Below are 16737 nucleotides of genomic sequence, written 5' to 3'. Positions count from 1 at the left end.
AGAGGAAATCCCAAATCCGTGTGACTTCAGGGAGGTTGTCACACGGCTACGTGCCCTGTGGCTCCTGGGAACGCCTGCCCCTTTGCAGCTTCTGATGTGCGTGCGTGTCACACGCTAACCGCTAGCTAATGTGTTCAGGTTACTGTATTGACTGGCTGTGTCAGTCTCAATGCTGTCAGACAGGGAGCCCAGACAGGTGGCTTTGAACTTGTTCTTTTCAAACCCGCAGGCATGCTCAGGGCTGTGCTCAGCCTGCGCCGGTCACGCCCTCGCATTTTCCCAGTGTAACCTTAGCTGAGCACTTGTCTGGTGCTGGCTCGGGAAAGTGAAGGCGTGACATTAATAGATCAGCTCCCAGAGGGCGGGAGACACTGTTTCCTTGGAGAGAGAGGGGGGGAATGGAACTTGGCCCTTAAAAGCCAGCCATGCCCACATGACAGCTGAAGGAAGGAGGGGCTGAGCCTACACAGACACAGCTCCAGGGCAGTGCTAGAAAGGCCTCTCTGGGATACAGTCCCCAAGGGCAGGGCTGGGCTGCTACACAGGAGCCCTCCAAGGCAGGGCTGTTAGAAAGAAGCTGTCCAAGAATCAGGCGGAGGTATGTATCCTTTCTGGCCTTTGGAGCATGTTTGAGGTGTAGGCACCAGCAGCAAGATTTAAACATTACAGGCGTCCCGCACCTCAGCCATCCAGCCAGCCCTCATGTGCTTGATTTTCATCTGAAGGAAGCTGGAACTTTGTAATTCAGTGCACCCACGCTGGCACCGCTATGAGGACAGCCATGGTTTCCAGCAAGAGGAGGTGTCCTTCCGTTGGAAAGACAGGAGCAGCAGTGATTGGCGTCTGTGTGGTGGCGGTGATTTCTACCTGCATCGCTCTGGCAGTGTGTCTGACCATTAACAGGAATGCCCCCCAAGGTACAAAGCCACACCAATAACTGCTTCTTGACCTTAGATTTTGCCTGTTTGGGTCCAGGAGGTGCATTTGGGGCAAGTGACCAGTGCTAAATTGTTTGCATGGGGTGGGGGGTGGGGGGAGCAGAAGCTAGCAGGATGGGCACCAGCAGTGCGATAAAGGTACGTCAGCCTGTACTTGTGTGTGTGAGAGAGCAGTGAAGCCGCTGAGGGGTGATAGGTGTGATGGTTTTGCGTGTACATGCGCCTTTGTGGGTCAGGAAGAGTGTTGCTCACCGTTCTGGAGGACTAGGTTCCGTTCGTTATATCGAGTGATGTACAGGGTGTCTGTGTGCAGCAAGGCGAGCTTCCCCAGAAGTAACACTTCAGCGATGTTCAAGGGGGGGTCTAGCTGTCCTTTGACGCTGGACTTTGGGACCTCCTGAGGTCTCTTCCAGCTCTATGATTCTATGACGCTGCATTGAGCTAAACCTAATATACAAGTAGTCAGTCTGAAGGGGAGATGTGTATTTTGTTTGTTTGCCTGGGTTGTAACTATCTGTTACCAACCTCATATTGAGACCTGGAGGGACGTACAGAGCAAGGAAGCTTAATTGATAGATTGTAACCACCACACATGTAGGGATCAGTATGCATATGGAGATCAAAAATACATATTGCAAGTAACCCTGGGGGCTCTGGCACCGCCCTGTCATCTTACCAGCATGTGTCATGTGAGTTTCTTGTGAGACGCTTTCCTAGTTCTTACTGCAGGTGCTAACACAATGGTTCCCAGGCTAGTTCCTCACAACTTACAGTCACTCTTGGCACGGACACCATTGTGTCTTAGCCAGAAAAAAAAAGGGTATTAACCCTTTCCTTGCCCCAGCTGTGCTCCAGCATTCTATGGAAATCAGCAAAATGACAGGGCAGCAAAATGATACACAGCCGGTTTCTTCTATTCTGGACATAAATGCTTGGGAGCAGTCAGGCAGTCTTCTGAGTACTTCCCTCCACACCTGTACCTCACTCTTCAAAACCCTCAAGTGTTGCTTGCATTAGTTTTACATCTGCCTTCCAAAGTTACTCATTACAAATCTTCCTTGGGATTTCAGACTCTGTACTCAAACCAGCCTTCGATACAGACGGAGACCTGCTGGAATACCTGCTAAATCTGGGGCACATTGACAGAAAGGATGGATTGCTGGTCACCTGGTACCATTCTGCTAACCAAAAGAGTGAACTGGAAGATGCCTTGAAGAGTAAAATATCATTTTCTCTCCCCCACCCCACCCCCCATTTGTAATAGCCTGTTAGCTTAGTTTGCCTAGCTACCCAAGTGGAGTTTGTTCTCACTCTTCTGGGTGTAATCAGATCATCTGCACAAGATGCAGAAAGCAATTCCGTCTCCTCCCCTCGCCTCTCCCCTCCACTACCCCTTCCGCACTAGGTACAGCACTGAACCATGGAGTACATATGTAGTGGGAGTTTTCCTTCCATGTGTTAGTGGTTTCACCCAGTCAGGCAAATGTCTCTGTCCTTTATGTTTCTAATAGCATGATATCGGAAAGCCACAGGCTCAAATCCTGGTTCCACTGATGGCCGTAGCAAACCTCTGGGTTGACATGAGTGGGGCCAGGATTTCAGCCAGGAGAGTTGGCTACCAGAGCGCCGTATGAGGAGCTCAGGCAAACACAGAGCATACTAGATGTTTGGAATGATTAGAGCAATTAGAGCGTGGCAACTGAGCATTTGTAAAGTTACTGAAATGATTCCATTTATCGGATCGGGGCCCAAAAGATATTTCCTGCCCAGAAGACAATTGTGAGTAGATTATCCCAGATTTAAGATAAAACTAAATAAATCAAAACAGGGGTAATACTTAATAAAGAAGAGAGGTCTCACTGCTTAAATCTTCAGCTGAGGAAATCATTCTGCACATGGACTCAAGCAGAAGACTCTAATGTGGAACGGAGGCTCACCTGAAGCCATAAGAATCAGGGCTTGCTTATAGCTTCCTGAGATAAAACTACTCTGTAAAAGTCAAATGTTTTGGGACACATTCACTGGAAGCAGTTTTATCTTGTGGTGGTAACATACCGGGACTGAAAACCACATGACAGTAACCCCCCCTCAAAAAACGTCCCCAGCTTTTTCTGACCTGACAAGATACAATCAGGCTACATCTACACTGCAGGCTTTTTGCGCAAGAACAGCTGTTCTTGCGCAAAAACTTGCTGGGTGACTACATTGCACGCATGTTCTTGGGCAAGTAAATTTACAACACAGCATTGGAAAACAGGGCTTCTTCTGGAAGAGTTATTCCTCTCCCCACGAGGAATACGCCCTCTTGAGCCAGAGCTGTTCCACAAGAAGGCAGTGTAGACAGGCAACATGAATTTCTTGCGCAAGAAACCCCTATGGCCATCAGAGTTTTCTTGCGCAAGAGAGTGTCCACACTGCCAAGACCCCTCTTGCGCAAAAGCACATCTCTTGCGCAAAAACACATGGCAGTGTGGACGCGCTCTTGTGCAAGACCTTTTGCACAAGAACACTTGTGCAAAACAGTTCTTGCGCAAGAAGCCTGCAGTGTAGACGTAGCCTCACAATGTAGAGGTTTATCTGCCAACTCAGGTCTGTACAACTTTGGAGGTTGGTGGGATCCCCAGTGAATTCAGGGATGGGGCTACAGCTTCTGGAGCACAGGGTGGTGACTCAGTCCCACCTCCCTCCACCCATCCGGGCAGCCAACACCAGCTGCCCCAGGGAGAGAGCTGGCTTCCACATTCGGAAAGCAGCAGGATAAGGGACTCACTGAAGGTAGGGAGGTGGGGTGGGTTCTGTAGTGGCCATGGGGCAAGGGCACTTGAATGGGGAGGGAAGGGCTGTGGGTTCAAGTCATTCCTGAAAGAAAACCTGGAACATTCCAGTCTGGTGTCACTTCCCTGGAAGGCCAGGGACTAGTTACTGCAGGAAGAGAGGGATCTCAGTAATAGCCCAACCCAGGAAGCAGGGGTAGCACCAGGCTCAGAAGAACCCACCTGTTGGGCAGATCTGGGTCCTGATCCAAAGGCTATTTAAATTAATGAAAAGACTTGTTAACTTTCCGGGGCATTGGATCAGACCCTTTGTTATTGCCTCTCTAATCATTTAATGAACTATAGGGCCATATTATGATCCGAGCAAGAACTATTAGCCTGGAACTCTTGGTGAAGACCCTGGTGCCTTGGAGGTGACTGTCACTCTTAGAGAAAGACACTGGGGCACCTTGGTCTAGCATATAGAGATGCAGGAAACATGGCATCTGTGTCTGTGAGAGACACAGGGCTTGAGCCTTCAAGAGCTGAGCAGAGGGGCACTTAAACACAGGCTTAACTCAAGCACCTGGATAATCCAGCTACTTTGGTTGGTGTGACGACGCACATGCAGAAAGACCTGGTGGTAGCTTAGCCCTGTGCAGGCCTGAGCCCATAGGGAGCTGCCTGCATGCGTGGTGAAGACATGAACAAGTGTGGAGGGTCCTTTGCACACGTCAACGCCAGTCAAGGGCTCACTTTGTGACTTGCGCACACAGGTGGCATGATGGTCCTGGAAGCTGATGTCAACCTAGAAGGACTTAACACTCCTAATGAGACCGACAAGCCCATCATGGCACATCCCCCTGCTATTTACAGTGACAACTCTTTTCAGGAATGGCTGGACACTGTCCTGAACTCATCCAGCAGAGGTAATCTAAAGTGCTGTGCCTGTAAACAAGTGACGGGAACCCTTTGCCCTGACTGAGTGGTCTATGTACATGTGGAATTCAGCAGCATCCTCTTCACCTCCCATTTGGCAGGGAATGATGAGGCAGAGCTGGGGACAAGCACTAGGCAACACCCTACCTTACCATAATGCCAGTGATCCCTAGTCTTGGACTGGGAGCCTGCTACGTCAGGTGTGGCACAAACAGGACTCCTATTTATACTCGGGTATAGTTTACCAGCTGCTAATATCAGATATTTATGTGGTTTTCCAATGAATTCTTTCCTGGACAGGTATCAAGCTAGATTTCAAAAGCATCAAGGCAGTTGGCCCATCTCTGGATATTTTACTAAAGAAATCCTCAGAAGTGAAGATCAACAGGCCTCTGTGGTTAAACGCAGATATTCTAATGGGTCCCAATGTCCCCATCAACACTGCAGTTAACGCAAGTTTGTGAGTAATCTGAATTTTTCTTAAAAGCGCTTTGGTGGCTAATGTTGTACCTTTCAGTGATTGGTGTCTCAGAATGTACTGATCAATTTCATAGCTTTGGAACAAAGTCCTTGGTTCTACACTAGCAATAGCCCTCGCGTCACAATCCTCTAGTGCAGCAAGAAATCAGTGAGCCCAGAAAGTGCCAAGACTGGAGTTCAGCCAAGAGCTGACAAAAGGTGGACAAAAAAAAAAGTATATGTAATAAAAACCAACAAGCAAACCAGCTATTTAAGATCCCAGGTCACTAAGGCCCTGATCCAGTGGCTAGTCATGTGTGTGTGGGGAAGGGGGGGGTTGATAAGCTTTGAATCAAGCACCCAGAGAATATATGCAGATTCCAAATATCCATCCCTCCTCCAAATGCCTGATGGAGACTTGAGTTTCATAATCCTCGATTACCTCATAACGCCTGATAACACAGATAAACCAGGGCTATTCAAAAATTTTCCACTAAAACTGACAGAAAATTGTGTTTTTAAAATTAAAAAATTTCCTGGCAAAAGGTCTCAGCTTTCCATCGAAAATTGTTTTTTTTTTTTTATTAAAAAAACTCCCAACCCTTCACACTTGAAAATCAACACATTCTGAGCAGACACCACCGTAATGCTCTATGGGAGTTTTAACTTGACGGTATTTTCCCCACACTACATTCTGTCCTATGGGCTGGACTCCCTTACTGGACTGACTGTCCCAGGATCCTTTTATAACCAGCTCTGCACCTGAAACTGAACCGAACTTAGCAGGTGAGTAAAGGAGAAACTGATTTTCGATCTCTGTTGATTTAAAATGATCTGTTCAAATTTCTAAGTGCACACGTTGTTACTGATGGGAGCTCTTGGACTGTATTAAAACAATTAAAAGCTACATTTTAAGTCCATAAAAAAATTGCAAAGTTACAGAGTTAACAGTGAAAATCTGGGTTTCCATCCCAAATTTAGTTCAGACTCTATTGGAAGAAACAATCATCACCAGAAGGTGAGTTACAGTGAGAGCAACAGAATGAACTTTTAAATTCAGCTCTGAACTTTTTCCTGTCTTACAGAAAAAAAAATCCTACACAGTTTTTGGGAACTAAATCAATGGAGTCATACTTGAAAAACCCACAAAAGAGTTTAAGAAAAAAAATCTATTTTCTGTACAATTGTTAAAACAAGCTCTGACATTTTAACTCAAGATTTCATGATGCTTCAGTCTTTTTTTTTTAAATTAGTTGGAATGGATAGCTCAGCTCAAAGTCCAAACTTTCTGAAGTTCACCATTGCCTAGGCCACACATTTTTGTACAATTTTCCCAGATTACCGAGTCTTTTACTATGTTGCTCAAAATATGTGGGAATCAAAGCAGGAACTGGAGGTTTTTCCTTTTTAAAAATTATCCATAGCTCTAACATTTAAAAGTTCATCTTTTTATTCAGAATTCTGTCACCAGCTAGGTATTTTCACCCAACACTATTGTGCAGCCCCATATGCATCCATAGGGAGACCAGTTGTACTTTGTATGAGGAGAAAGCCAAGGATCTAATGGATTAGCTTTGAGCTACAGTAATATCTACCTGTCTACAGCAATGTTCCCAGTCAGCATGTATCACTGTGATGAGTTTCTAGCACTCTTAGCTGTTGCCCAAAAGGTGATAAAGCTTTTGCTGTTGGAATTGTTGGGAGAGTTGTCTATGAAAAGTAAGTGAAAGTATGTGTGAGAGAGAGAGAGGTCCAGTAAAACTCCAATTGTCCGGCATCCAGTTGTCCGGCACCCCCAATAGTCCAGCATCAACTGGAACCCGGAAGTGCTCCGGTCAGCCGCTCTCACGGCCGGGCCACTGTGAGCCGCATGCGCATTCGCAGCCCCGCGCCGTTCCACTCATGGTCCCCAGCGCACACAGCATCCAGCCAGCACTTGCTAACAGCTGGCTGCTGAGCACAGGCAGCTGCCTTGGGACCCAGACATAAGGTTCAGGGAAAAGCAGGAACAGGAGGTATTTGGCTCTGGGGAAGAGGAGAGCAGGGGAAGGGAGGGGAGGGGGATTGGGTTGGGAGTATGCCCTCTTATAGTACCTCTTGGTACTCCGGCATATCCGATAAGCCGGCACCACCTAGGTCCCAAAGGTGCCGGAAGGTGTCTGTATATACAAAGAGTGCCATCTAGTGGCATTTGATGTGCTGCTCATAAGTTTGTAGGTTTAATAGAGTTGTTATGCACAGAAACTGCTTTCTTCTTTGCCACTCTTAGGAGTAACTGTTGCTCTGTATGTGGTTCCATTAGATTCCTCTCACTCATTCAGGAGAAGTACCCAAACTGCACTCTCTCTCCGGGCTGGACAACTCTCTATTCATCTTGGTTCCCCAACAAAACCTACACTCAGAAAATGATTCAAGAGATGCACAGCATCGTGAGGACACAGCCCCAAAGAGTCACGTTCCCTGTCAGGGCCGTCATGGTGAGATTGGCTTGGCCTCATTTCAGCTGGCTGCTGGCTCAGTCAGAGAGGTAAGGCATTCACAGCACAGGTTCGTTAGTCCTTAAAAGAGCAGTGCTCAGCTTTTCCACTCAACTGCAGCCCTTTCAGGAGTCTGATTGGTCTTGAGGATTCCAGTAGCACCTACCTAAAAAACTGCTGTAAACAAAATCAGCTGTATAAAAACAAAAGGGTCACAAAGCACACTGGTACTGAACAATTGCTGACTTCCCCCCACTGCAGTATAAGTATTTACTTGCATCTCAGCGCGATACAGGAGCCTGTTTTTCACTTAAAAACATAAGAACGACCATACTAGGTCAAACCAAAGGTCCATCAGCCCAGTATCCTGTCTGCCAACAGTGGCCAATACCAGATGCCCCAGAGGGAGGGATCACAACAGGTAATACTCATGTGTTCCGTCCCCTGTCACCCTCCTCCAGAGAAACAGAGTCTAGGGACACCATTCCTACCCATCCTGGCTAATAGCCATTGATGGACCTAACCTCCATGAATCTATCTAGCTCTTTTTTGAATTCTGTTAAAGTCCTAGCCTTCACAACCTCCTTGGGCAAGGAGTTCCACTGGTTGACTGTGCACTGAGTGAAGAAAAACTTCCTTTTCTTTGCTTTTAACCTGCTGCCTATTAATTTCATTTGGTGACCCCTAGTTCTTGTACTGTGGGAATAGTAAATAACTTTTCCTTATTCACTTTTTCCATACCAGTCATGATTTTATAGACCTCTATCATCCCCATCCCACCCCCTTAGTCTCCTCTTCTCTAAGATGAAAAATTCAAGTCTTTTTAATCTCTCTTCATATGGGACCCGTTCCAAACCTCTAATCATTTTTGTTGCCCTTTTCTGAACCTTTTCCAATGCCAATATATCTTTTCTGAAATGAGGCAACCACATCTGTACGCAGTATTCAAGATGTGGATGTACCATGGTTTTATATGGAGGCAATAAGATGTTTTCTGTCTTATTCTCTATTCCTTGTTAGGAGTCATTAAAAATTCGATTTGCTTTTTTGACTGCTGCTGGACACTGAGTGGATGTTTTCAGAGAACTATCCACAATGACTCCAAGATCTCTCTCTTTAGTAGTTGTAGCCAAATTAGTCCCCATCATATTGTATATATAGTTGGGATTATGTTTTCCAATGTGCATTACGTTACATTTATCAATATTAAATTTCATTTTCCATTTTGTTGCCTAATCACTTAGGCTACGTCTACACTGAACCTCTCTTATGCAAAAACCTATGCAAATGAAGCACAGATTAGCATATTGCCGCACTTCATTTGCATAATTCATTGGGGCCTTTTTGCACAAGAGGCTTTTGCGCAAAAAACCCCTCTTGCGCAAGAGCCGTTCTTCCTCATTTTTTCAGGAAGAACAGCTCTTGCGCAAAAGCCTCTTGTGCAAAAACAGCCCCTAATTAATTATGCAAATGAAGCGTGGCAATATGCTAATCCACACTTTATTTGCACAGGCTTTTGCACAAGAGAGGCGCACTGTAGACGTAGCCTTAATTTGGTAAGCTCTTTTAGAAGCTCTTCAGTCTGCTTTTGTCTTAATAATCTTGAGCAGTTTGGTATCATCTGCAAATTTTGCCACCTCACTGTTTACCTCTTTCTCTAGTCTAGATCATTTATAAATAAGTTGAATAGGATGGGTCCCAGGACAGACTCTAGGGGGACTCCACTAGTTACTTCTCTCCACTCTGAAAACTTACCATTTATTCCTACCCTTTTTTTCCTGTCTTTTAACCAGTTATCAATCCATGTAAGGACCTTCTCTTTTATCCCACTTGTGATCCCTATCTGAAGCCAGAGCCCTTGCATATGGGGCTGGAGCATGTCACTTAATTTGGGGGAAAGAGGACATCCTATGGTGTGGGTCCCGAAGCAATCGCCCTGCTTGCCACTTCCTGCAGCCAGCCCTGTGTTTGTGACACACACACCCAACCTGTCCCATGACCACCCTTGGGGCTGCAAGCCCCATGTCAAGAAACACTGATCTAAAGAAGCTGTGTCCACCCCGGAAGATCTCCAAGTACCCCCATAGGTCCACATAGCCCCGACTGAGGATCACGGACTTTGAGAACAGTACTGGGGACCAGCACCTTGTCCACAGTGCAAGTCAGACCTCTATGTGCAAACTATTCCCTTGTTGCAGAACCCTTTCTGTAGTCAGTTGCAGGTGAATAACCCTTATCCAGTGTCTCTCATTCAGAGAATGGCTCAGGGTGCAGGACAGTATCACCTTCCCAGATCCCTCACCCTACAGAGCGCCCCTTGTTTTCAGACATGAACACTTCCATGGGAAAGGGACCAAAGTAGCCATGGCTAATAAGACCACGGTTCCTCCAGCTACTGAGCAGCCAGCCTGAAGGCCTGCGAGAAGCCCGTGCCAGCTCAACACTCTCTCGTCTCCGCAGGTACAGCCTGACTCTGTGGCAGGGGAAGACGGACCCCATCACCGTGGAAGATCTCCTCTTCATCCGGGATAACAGCCAGGCTGAACAAATCTATTATGACATTTATGATCCGGTTCTGTCTCAGTTCAAGGAAGCAGCATGTATGTGTGTAGGACAGCAACACCAAACGGCCCCAAATGAGATTGGGATCCCACTACGCTAGGTGCTGTACATAGCAGGAGAGAGAGTCACCGCGCCAATAAAGCTTATCTGAATAGACATGGCAACAGGTGGGAGAAGCAACCGAGGCTCAGTGACCTGGGTAAGGGGACCCAGCAGCTCAGGGACAGAGCTAGGAACAGAAGCCAAGACTCCTGAGTCCCATGGTCCTGTCTTCTAGGCTAGGCTGCCTCCTCCAGCTACACCTATTTCAAAGGTGCTCAGACCTATGGGGGTGAGGCATAAGCCCTGCAGCTAACTTGAGCCCACTGAAAGAACGAGAGAGGGGCAGACAAAGTGTCTTGGCTGTATTTTGATGTGCACCTAGGCAGTGAGGGTGCTAAGCGCACACGTAGGCACAGGCTGTAGGACCTGGTTTGGCTTAGAGAAAGGGACTGTGCCAGGCAGGGGATTGACAGGGCCGGGCAAAGGGAGCTGCTGCCCTCGGGCCCAAAGATTTTAAAGGGCCTGGGGCTCGAAGCTGCTGCTACCACAGCAACAATGGCAACTGCCAGAGCCCTGGGCGTCTCACGCTGAGCAGTGCTGAAAGGCTGGCTGGGAGAGACTAGGCCTCAGCCCTGCCCCTTCTATCTGAGGGCCCCTCCCCACTACGGTGCCAGGGCCTGCAACGTCTGTCAGCCACCCCAGACTGGGCTCGGTTTCCTTTTTTTGGATACAGAGGAAGCTCAAAAGAATTCAAGGTTTCTTCTGCTACTTGTTTTACCTGGACGCTGTCATAAGGCTGGTGGCTGTAGTGTTGCTGGAAGATTTGTGGGAGGCGATAAAGGATGTGTATTGTGAACTTTCACACTCCAGTCGGCTCAGCTGAGGAAGTGGGTTTTGCCCACTAAAACTCATACCATACATAGATTTGTTAGTCTTGAAGGTGCCACAAGACTACTCATTGACTCCAACTGGAGAGAGAGAGTTGAATCTAGAACAGACAAGCCGGGCATGGCTAGACTACATGCCTCCGTCGACAGAGCCATGTAAACTAGTTTACCCAACATAGTCAATGAAGCGGGGATTTAAATAATCCCCGCTTCATTAAAATTAAAATGGCTGCCACACTGTGCCGACAATCAGCTGACCTGGAACAGCACATGAGTCTAGTCAACAAGGGAAGCCTTTGTCGACCGATCCCTTACACCTCGTGAAATGAGGTTTACAGGAGTGGTCGACAAAGGCTTCCCTTGTCGACCGAGCCACGTCTAGACTGCTGCGCTGCACCAGATCAGCTGATTGTTGGCACAGCATGGTGGCCATTTTTATTTTAATGAAACGGGGATTATTTAAATCCCCACTTCATTGACTATGTTGGGTAAACTAGTTTACATGGTTCTGTCGACGGAGGCATGTAGTCTAGACACATCCCCGGTCTCCCAAGCATCCATTAAGTTAAGCAGGTGTTGACCAAAACAAATTCCCAGAGTTGTAAACAGTCTGGGCAAAAAATTCTCTTCCACTTCCAATAGCTCCTAAGCTAGACCTTTGTGATGCATGGTTTCATTAGTTTTCTAGGTTCTTCCAAGGTAGAGAAGGCCTATGTTTCTAAAGAAATAAGTAGAAGAATTTAAAAAATAAATTCAAGGTTTCCATGACATACATACAAACAAGGAAGCATTAGAGACACAATAATCCATTTTCTCCTCTGCCATTTGCAGGTCATTCCTCCAGCACAGTCAGGGTAAAAATTGATGCCAACTTCCGTTCTCAGCTCCTTCTCTCCAACACATGGGATTGGCAGAATTTGGGGCTGAACCTTTTAGATCAGGAGTAATGATTCTTTGTTCCTCTTCCCCCACCCCTCAACTTGTAGTCCCCTTTTTATATAGTGGCTCCCCTTCTGCTAGAAGGATAAACAGCTGTACTCCACTTGGTCAACATGGGGCTTGATTTGCTCCATTCCAGAGACCCAACTCAGCTTAACAATCATGTGTTCTACTAAAGACTATTAGCTACATTGCTGCTTATTCGAGACATATTCAAGCTGCATCAAGGGGCAAACTTGCATTTAACTATATGTGAAATTCTAGGCTGTGATCGAGTTTGAGCAAGTCAGATGTCATTAGTAAATACCATTTACACAATAGTCTCAGCTGGTAAAACTGTAACGATGGCAGCTTATGGATACTACATCATATCCTATCATAGCCATAGCCCTAAAGACAAAAGTACACACTGTACCATGAATAGGAATGAATTTACTCAACATTTTTCTCCCTCCCCTTCAACCCAACAGTGAAATCACCAAGAAAGAGATTCTACTATCCTGGAGGCAATTTGCTAGATTACTTCCACCCCACAGATGCCGATGGACTGTGGATAGAGTGGCATGGGATAGATCGTGATAAGAACATGCTGGAAACATTCTCAGTTCTTAAAGGTGAGTCATGCGTCTTTCCCCTTGTACCAAGCTAATGGAACTAGAGAGATTTTTTTTTTAAATCAGTTGTCATGGATGTGTCAGTTCCTAAGTGTTATCGTTCACACTGGTTCTCAGACTAGGGTCAGTAAATCCTGGTGAACTTTCTGGTGGTCTATAAACCAAGTTTACAGACAGAACAGTGAGGTGAGTAAGGAACTTGAGAGTGTGGGGATAGATGAGAGAAGTTGTCTATGCATCGACTTGAACAAAGCCTGCAGAGCATGTTGCAAAAAAATACCACGCTAATGAAAATAGTGCAAGGAGACAGAGAGAGACAGAGAGACAATGGGATTAAATCGAGCAGAAACAAAGTTTAAATTGACTACCAGGAGAAATGTACAAACACTAAGCGCTATGAAAAGCAGTCAGAGAAGACCTGTAGGTGGAGTAATATAAAACCTGCTTGCTGAAATAATGGAGGATCTATATTAGAAACAATCCTAGGATAGGGTGGAAGCAGGGTTAAGATTACATAATGGTACTGGTCTAAAGGCCAAAGGGTGGGAAATTACTGCTGATCCTATTATGGATCTCACAATGCTCTGTGTGCTACCCACTATGAATCACTTGTAATCCACTCCCCCTATACCACCCCCAGTAACTAGCTGGAGAGCTATGTTGGGAACTGGTGAATAATGCACAGATGAGTGTCAGCATTCTTACCTGCAGTTAAGAATATACTTTGAATCAATGATACACATGATCAGTGCATCTAATTAATATACAGTTAAATGATAAATATCATGTATCCCAACAAAAATTAGCTGTTGAATTGTTTCTACCCAAACAAATATGATAGAGACACTCAAGCCCTAAGATTGGAAGGGAGGAATGGAGCTCATCACACATAAGCAACCTATCGCTAGGTTATCAGGTCACTGAGGTTCAGGCTGTTACATAGCCTCTCCCTTTGCTTCGTTTTCCAGACGAGAGCGGCATGATAGCTCTGGACATTGCATTGCAGAACAGCACCAGGGGAAATCTCATTCCGGTTGCACTCTATCCATCAGCAGGGCTCCCCCTGCAGCAGTGCCTGGATACAGTATTCAGACATCTCAATCCTTGGGGGGTGTACCTGAACATAACAGAACCCAGGGCACTTCCCCCTACGCTGGAGCTCCTTAGTACGCTCTACACCCAGAATCTCCTATGGAACCCCGTCTGGATCAGCATGGCTGTCTCCTTTGGAAGCTTCACGACACCAGGATACATACAAGGTGAAGAATTCCTAAGAGCCATCAACACCATTTTCCCATACGTTACCATCGCCCCCGCCTGGCCCAGGGAAGTGCTAAGGGCTGGTTACACTGACCCATTGGTAGAAGACATGCTCACACTCTGTAAGGATCTCTGGCAACAAGTGTCATTTCAGCTGGAGGCTGCGCCCTTGAGTAGATCATGGCTGGCCACTACAAAGCTGCTAGAGGTTTCCCCCAACTACACCATCACCGTGTACCATGGTTACTTAGAGAGTAGCTACTGTGATGGCTTCCCAGGACTCCGGTCTCTCCGAACACATACACAGAAAAGGGTCTATTACAAGATACCAAGACAATGCAGAAATGCTTTGGTGGTGGATGTCTGAACTTCTTAGAACTTCCCCAAGAGTCTGGTTAGTGACCCCAGCTTTCCCAGGACACACTGTTGGATAAACTTCTCTTCTGAGCGATCTGCCTTGGCAAGCCTTCCTCCGGCAATCACAGTTGTGGCAGGCTTGTCACTGGCTGCTGCAGGCGGGGGACTGGGCTTTCGAGCTATTCTTGGAGTGTCATTTATTTGGTTGTCCTTTTTGCTTTGAACGGGTCTGCCCAACAGATTCCCTACACTCCTTCCATTAGGGTTGTAGTGCCAGCGTGCTTAGTGGTTCACATATGGGGAGGGTGCGTGGAGGGGGGGACTGTCTTGTGGTTAAGGCAGCAGCCTAGAATTCAGGAGATGTAGGTTTAAATCCTGACTCTGCTACATACTCACACCTTGTGTAAATCCCACCATAGGGCCAGATGGCCAAAAGAAGCTCTCAACGATGCAGCACTCATTGTGAAGCTTCTAACTGGATTTGAGATCACAGTACCCTGCATACTGAGCTCTTCTAGAAAAAAAAAAATCCAGCCTTAGTCTGTGCCTCAGTTTCCCCCATGTATAAACCAGAGATACTATTTCCTTTCTGCTGACTTTGTCCATTTAAGCACTGTGAGAGCTTGCTGGGGGGCAAGGACTGTCTTATTGTATATAGGAACAGCCTGTAGAAGCTACTGTCATACAAACAATGGTGTTTTCAATAAATGTTATTTCATTTGCTTGGGTTGGGGGTCCATTTTGCTGGGCACAGTTTGATTGTGGGATTTTATCAGCTGTGAATTGTTGCTAAGGTGCAACTCTCCATATAGCTCAGTTTCTCCTTGGAAGGACATTTTCTTTGCTACAGGTTACCCTTGGGAGTTAAGCGTGTGTTCTAGTTACTCAGCATCCAGCTTTCTTCCATACCAGATTCCCAGGCACTGTATAGTTAGTGACCAAACTCAACTAGAAAGCAATAACATGGTGGAGGGAGCATTCTTCTTCCCAGCTAGGCTCTGCCAGGACCTTTCAGAAAAGCATACGCATGAAGAGAGCCTACAGGGTATTTTCGGATGAGCTTTAATTGTCACTTCTCCATACACCGTGTGGCCCTGATCAGCAGCAAGACATCTTGAGCCTGTTTGAAGAGATCTAGAATTCAGCCCCCAATTCACGAGAAGTCTGGCTGGGAAGACGAATATCTTATTAAAATATTCAAGTTCCACAATTAGACATCGGAAAAAAGGCCCAGGAAGCAGGAAGACTGGTATTCTGTGCCCTGGTACTTTAGATACCAAAACATGGGGGGAATTCTTCCGACAGCTGTCGTGCAGGTTTAAAAATTCTTCAATAAGAGGAATCCATTTTTCCCACAGAAAACAGTTTCTTATCTTTCATTCTTAGGCTGATCAAGGAAAATAATTCAAGGAAACCAGGCAAGATAACCTGCTGAGGTCATAAAGTGAACAGGCTTCTTTATTACCACTCCCATTCATTTTTTGATGTGTGAAAGACAGAACATGAAATTGCAGCACATCAATGAGGTGTCCTGCATTCTAATGCCTAGTGTGTCAAACAGAACAGTACCATGTTACAGGAGACAAGACCAGCCTTCTCCTCTCACCCCCGCTCCAGCACTAGGCCTCAGCGTGAGCCAACTTGACAATGAAACACTGGCCAGGTAGGGACCACTCGGACCTACCTTCCCACCCCAGGCCACATTTTGCACTCAGATAAACTACCCTAGAAATCCTACAGCTGCCACAGATTTGGGCCCTCCTAACCCTTCTGGATTCGCTAGATGGGCTCCAAGCCAGTACATTTCTGATCATCAGAATACATCACAGGAGAGAAGAGGGGACATTAGTCACGTTACAAAGATGGATTTCAAGACACTGGGCTCTTTCAGCAACTCCACTCACATTATCTAAGTAATGACTCTCCATGCACTCTCACCTACACACACACACCCCAAAAATCACTTCCATACGTACAAGGCAGTCACACACCACCGGGCAAAAAGGGACAACGATTACAAATTCTGGAGCCCAACTGTGACATCGTCTTTGTTCTTCTGCAGGAATCTCTCACAGGCTTTGAAGGTAACATAGAAGTCCGAGGACAGTCCTGCAATGTTAGTCGTGACGTAAGCGAGGTATCCTGGAGCAGCCTGGTTGTAATAGGATACCTGCAAGCCACAACACATTCATTAAGAAAGCTACGGGGACCATCCACAGGTCGAAACCTACATACGTCATTTTCTAACACATGCAACAGCAACCCTAGGTACCGGCTTCCTAGTCCTGTGGCACATCAGGGGACTCCCCAGTGGCTCTGAATAGCTCAGAGGTTTTGGGATGGACAGGCCAGAGAATTTCCAGTTTCTCTGATCCAGTAGCGGGGAACCCACACAGGGAGGGGTGCCGAATTTCTGGGGGCAATGAACATCCTGCTCCCCTCAATTCCCAACACATTTCCTCAGCGTGGAGGCCCAGGTGAATTCCAAGCTAAGTGCTGACAGCAAAGCC

General features: G+C 46.5%; 2 protein-coding genes across 5 annotated transcripts in view; one reads left to right on the top strand and one right to left on the bottom strand.

Annotated features, from left to right (window-relative positions):
* The first annotated feature begins 440 nt into the window (after positions 1 to 440).
* On the top strand, positions 441 to 14954 carry FAM151A (family with sequence similarity 151 member A). 2 transcript variants are annotated; one of them, XM_089780439.1, is made up of 8 exons: positions 441 to 917; positions 2009 to 2155; positions 4468 to 4620; positions 4931 to 5090; positions 7392 to 7616; positions 10027 to 10166; positions 12467 to 12610; positions 13579 to 14954. In XM_089780439.1, the coding sequence occupies exons 1-8, from the start codon at positions 770 to 772 to the stop codon at positions 14235 to 14237; spliced, it is 1776 nt and encodes a 591-aa protein (XP_089636565.1). In that variant the 5' UTR covers positions 441 to 769; the 3' UTR covers positions 14238 to 14954. The 2 variants fall into 2 exon arrangements, with proteins under 2 accessions (XP_089636565.1, XP_075792144.2); XM_075936029.2 differs by lacking the exon at positions 2009 to 2155.
* A 319-nt stretch (positions 14955 to 15273) lies between these two features.
* The window catches only part of ACOT11 (acyl-CoA thioesterase 11), a 124070-nt gene continuing 122606 nt past the window's right edge, over positions 15274 to 16737 (bottom strand). For all 3 annotated transcript variants that reach the window (XM_025189817.3, XM_025189819.3, XM_075936027.2), the window contains one exon: positions 15274 to 16397. In XM_025189817.3, the coding sequence (XP_025045602.2) occupies positions 16242 to 16397 (156 nt within the window). In that variant the 3' untranslated portion in view covers positions 15274 to 16241. The remainder of the gene's footprint in view (positions 16398 to 16737) is intronic.

The sequence above is a fragment of the Pelodiscus sinensis genome, chromosome 9 (genome assembly GCF_052426305.1).
Source record: "Pelodiscus sinensis isolate ZL-2025 chromosome 9, ASM5242630v1, whole genome shotgun sequence".
Taxonomy (NCBI): domain Eukaryota; kingdom Metazoa; phylum Chordata; order Testudines; family Trionychidae; genus Pelodiscus; species Pelodiscus sinensis.
The sequence above is the reverse complement of the archived record's forward strand: the minus strand, read 5'-3'. Positions and strand labels throughout refer to the sequence as shown.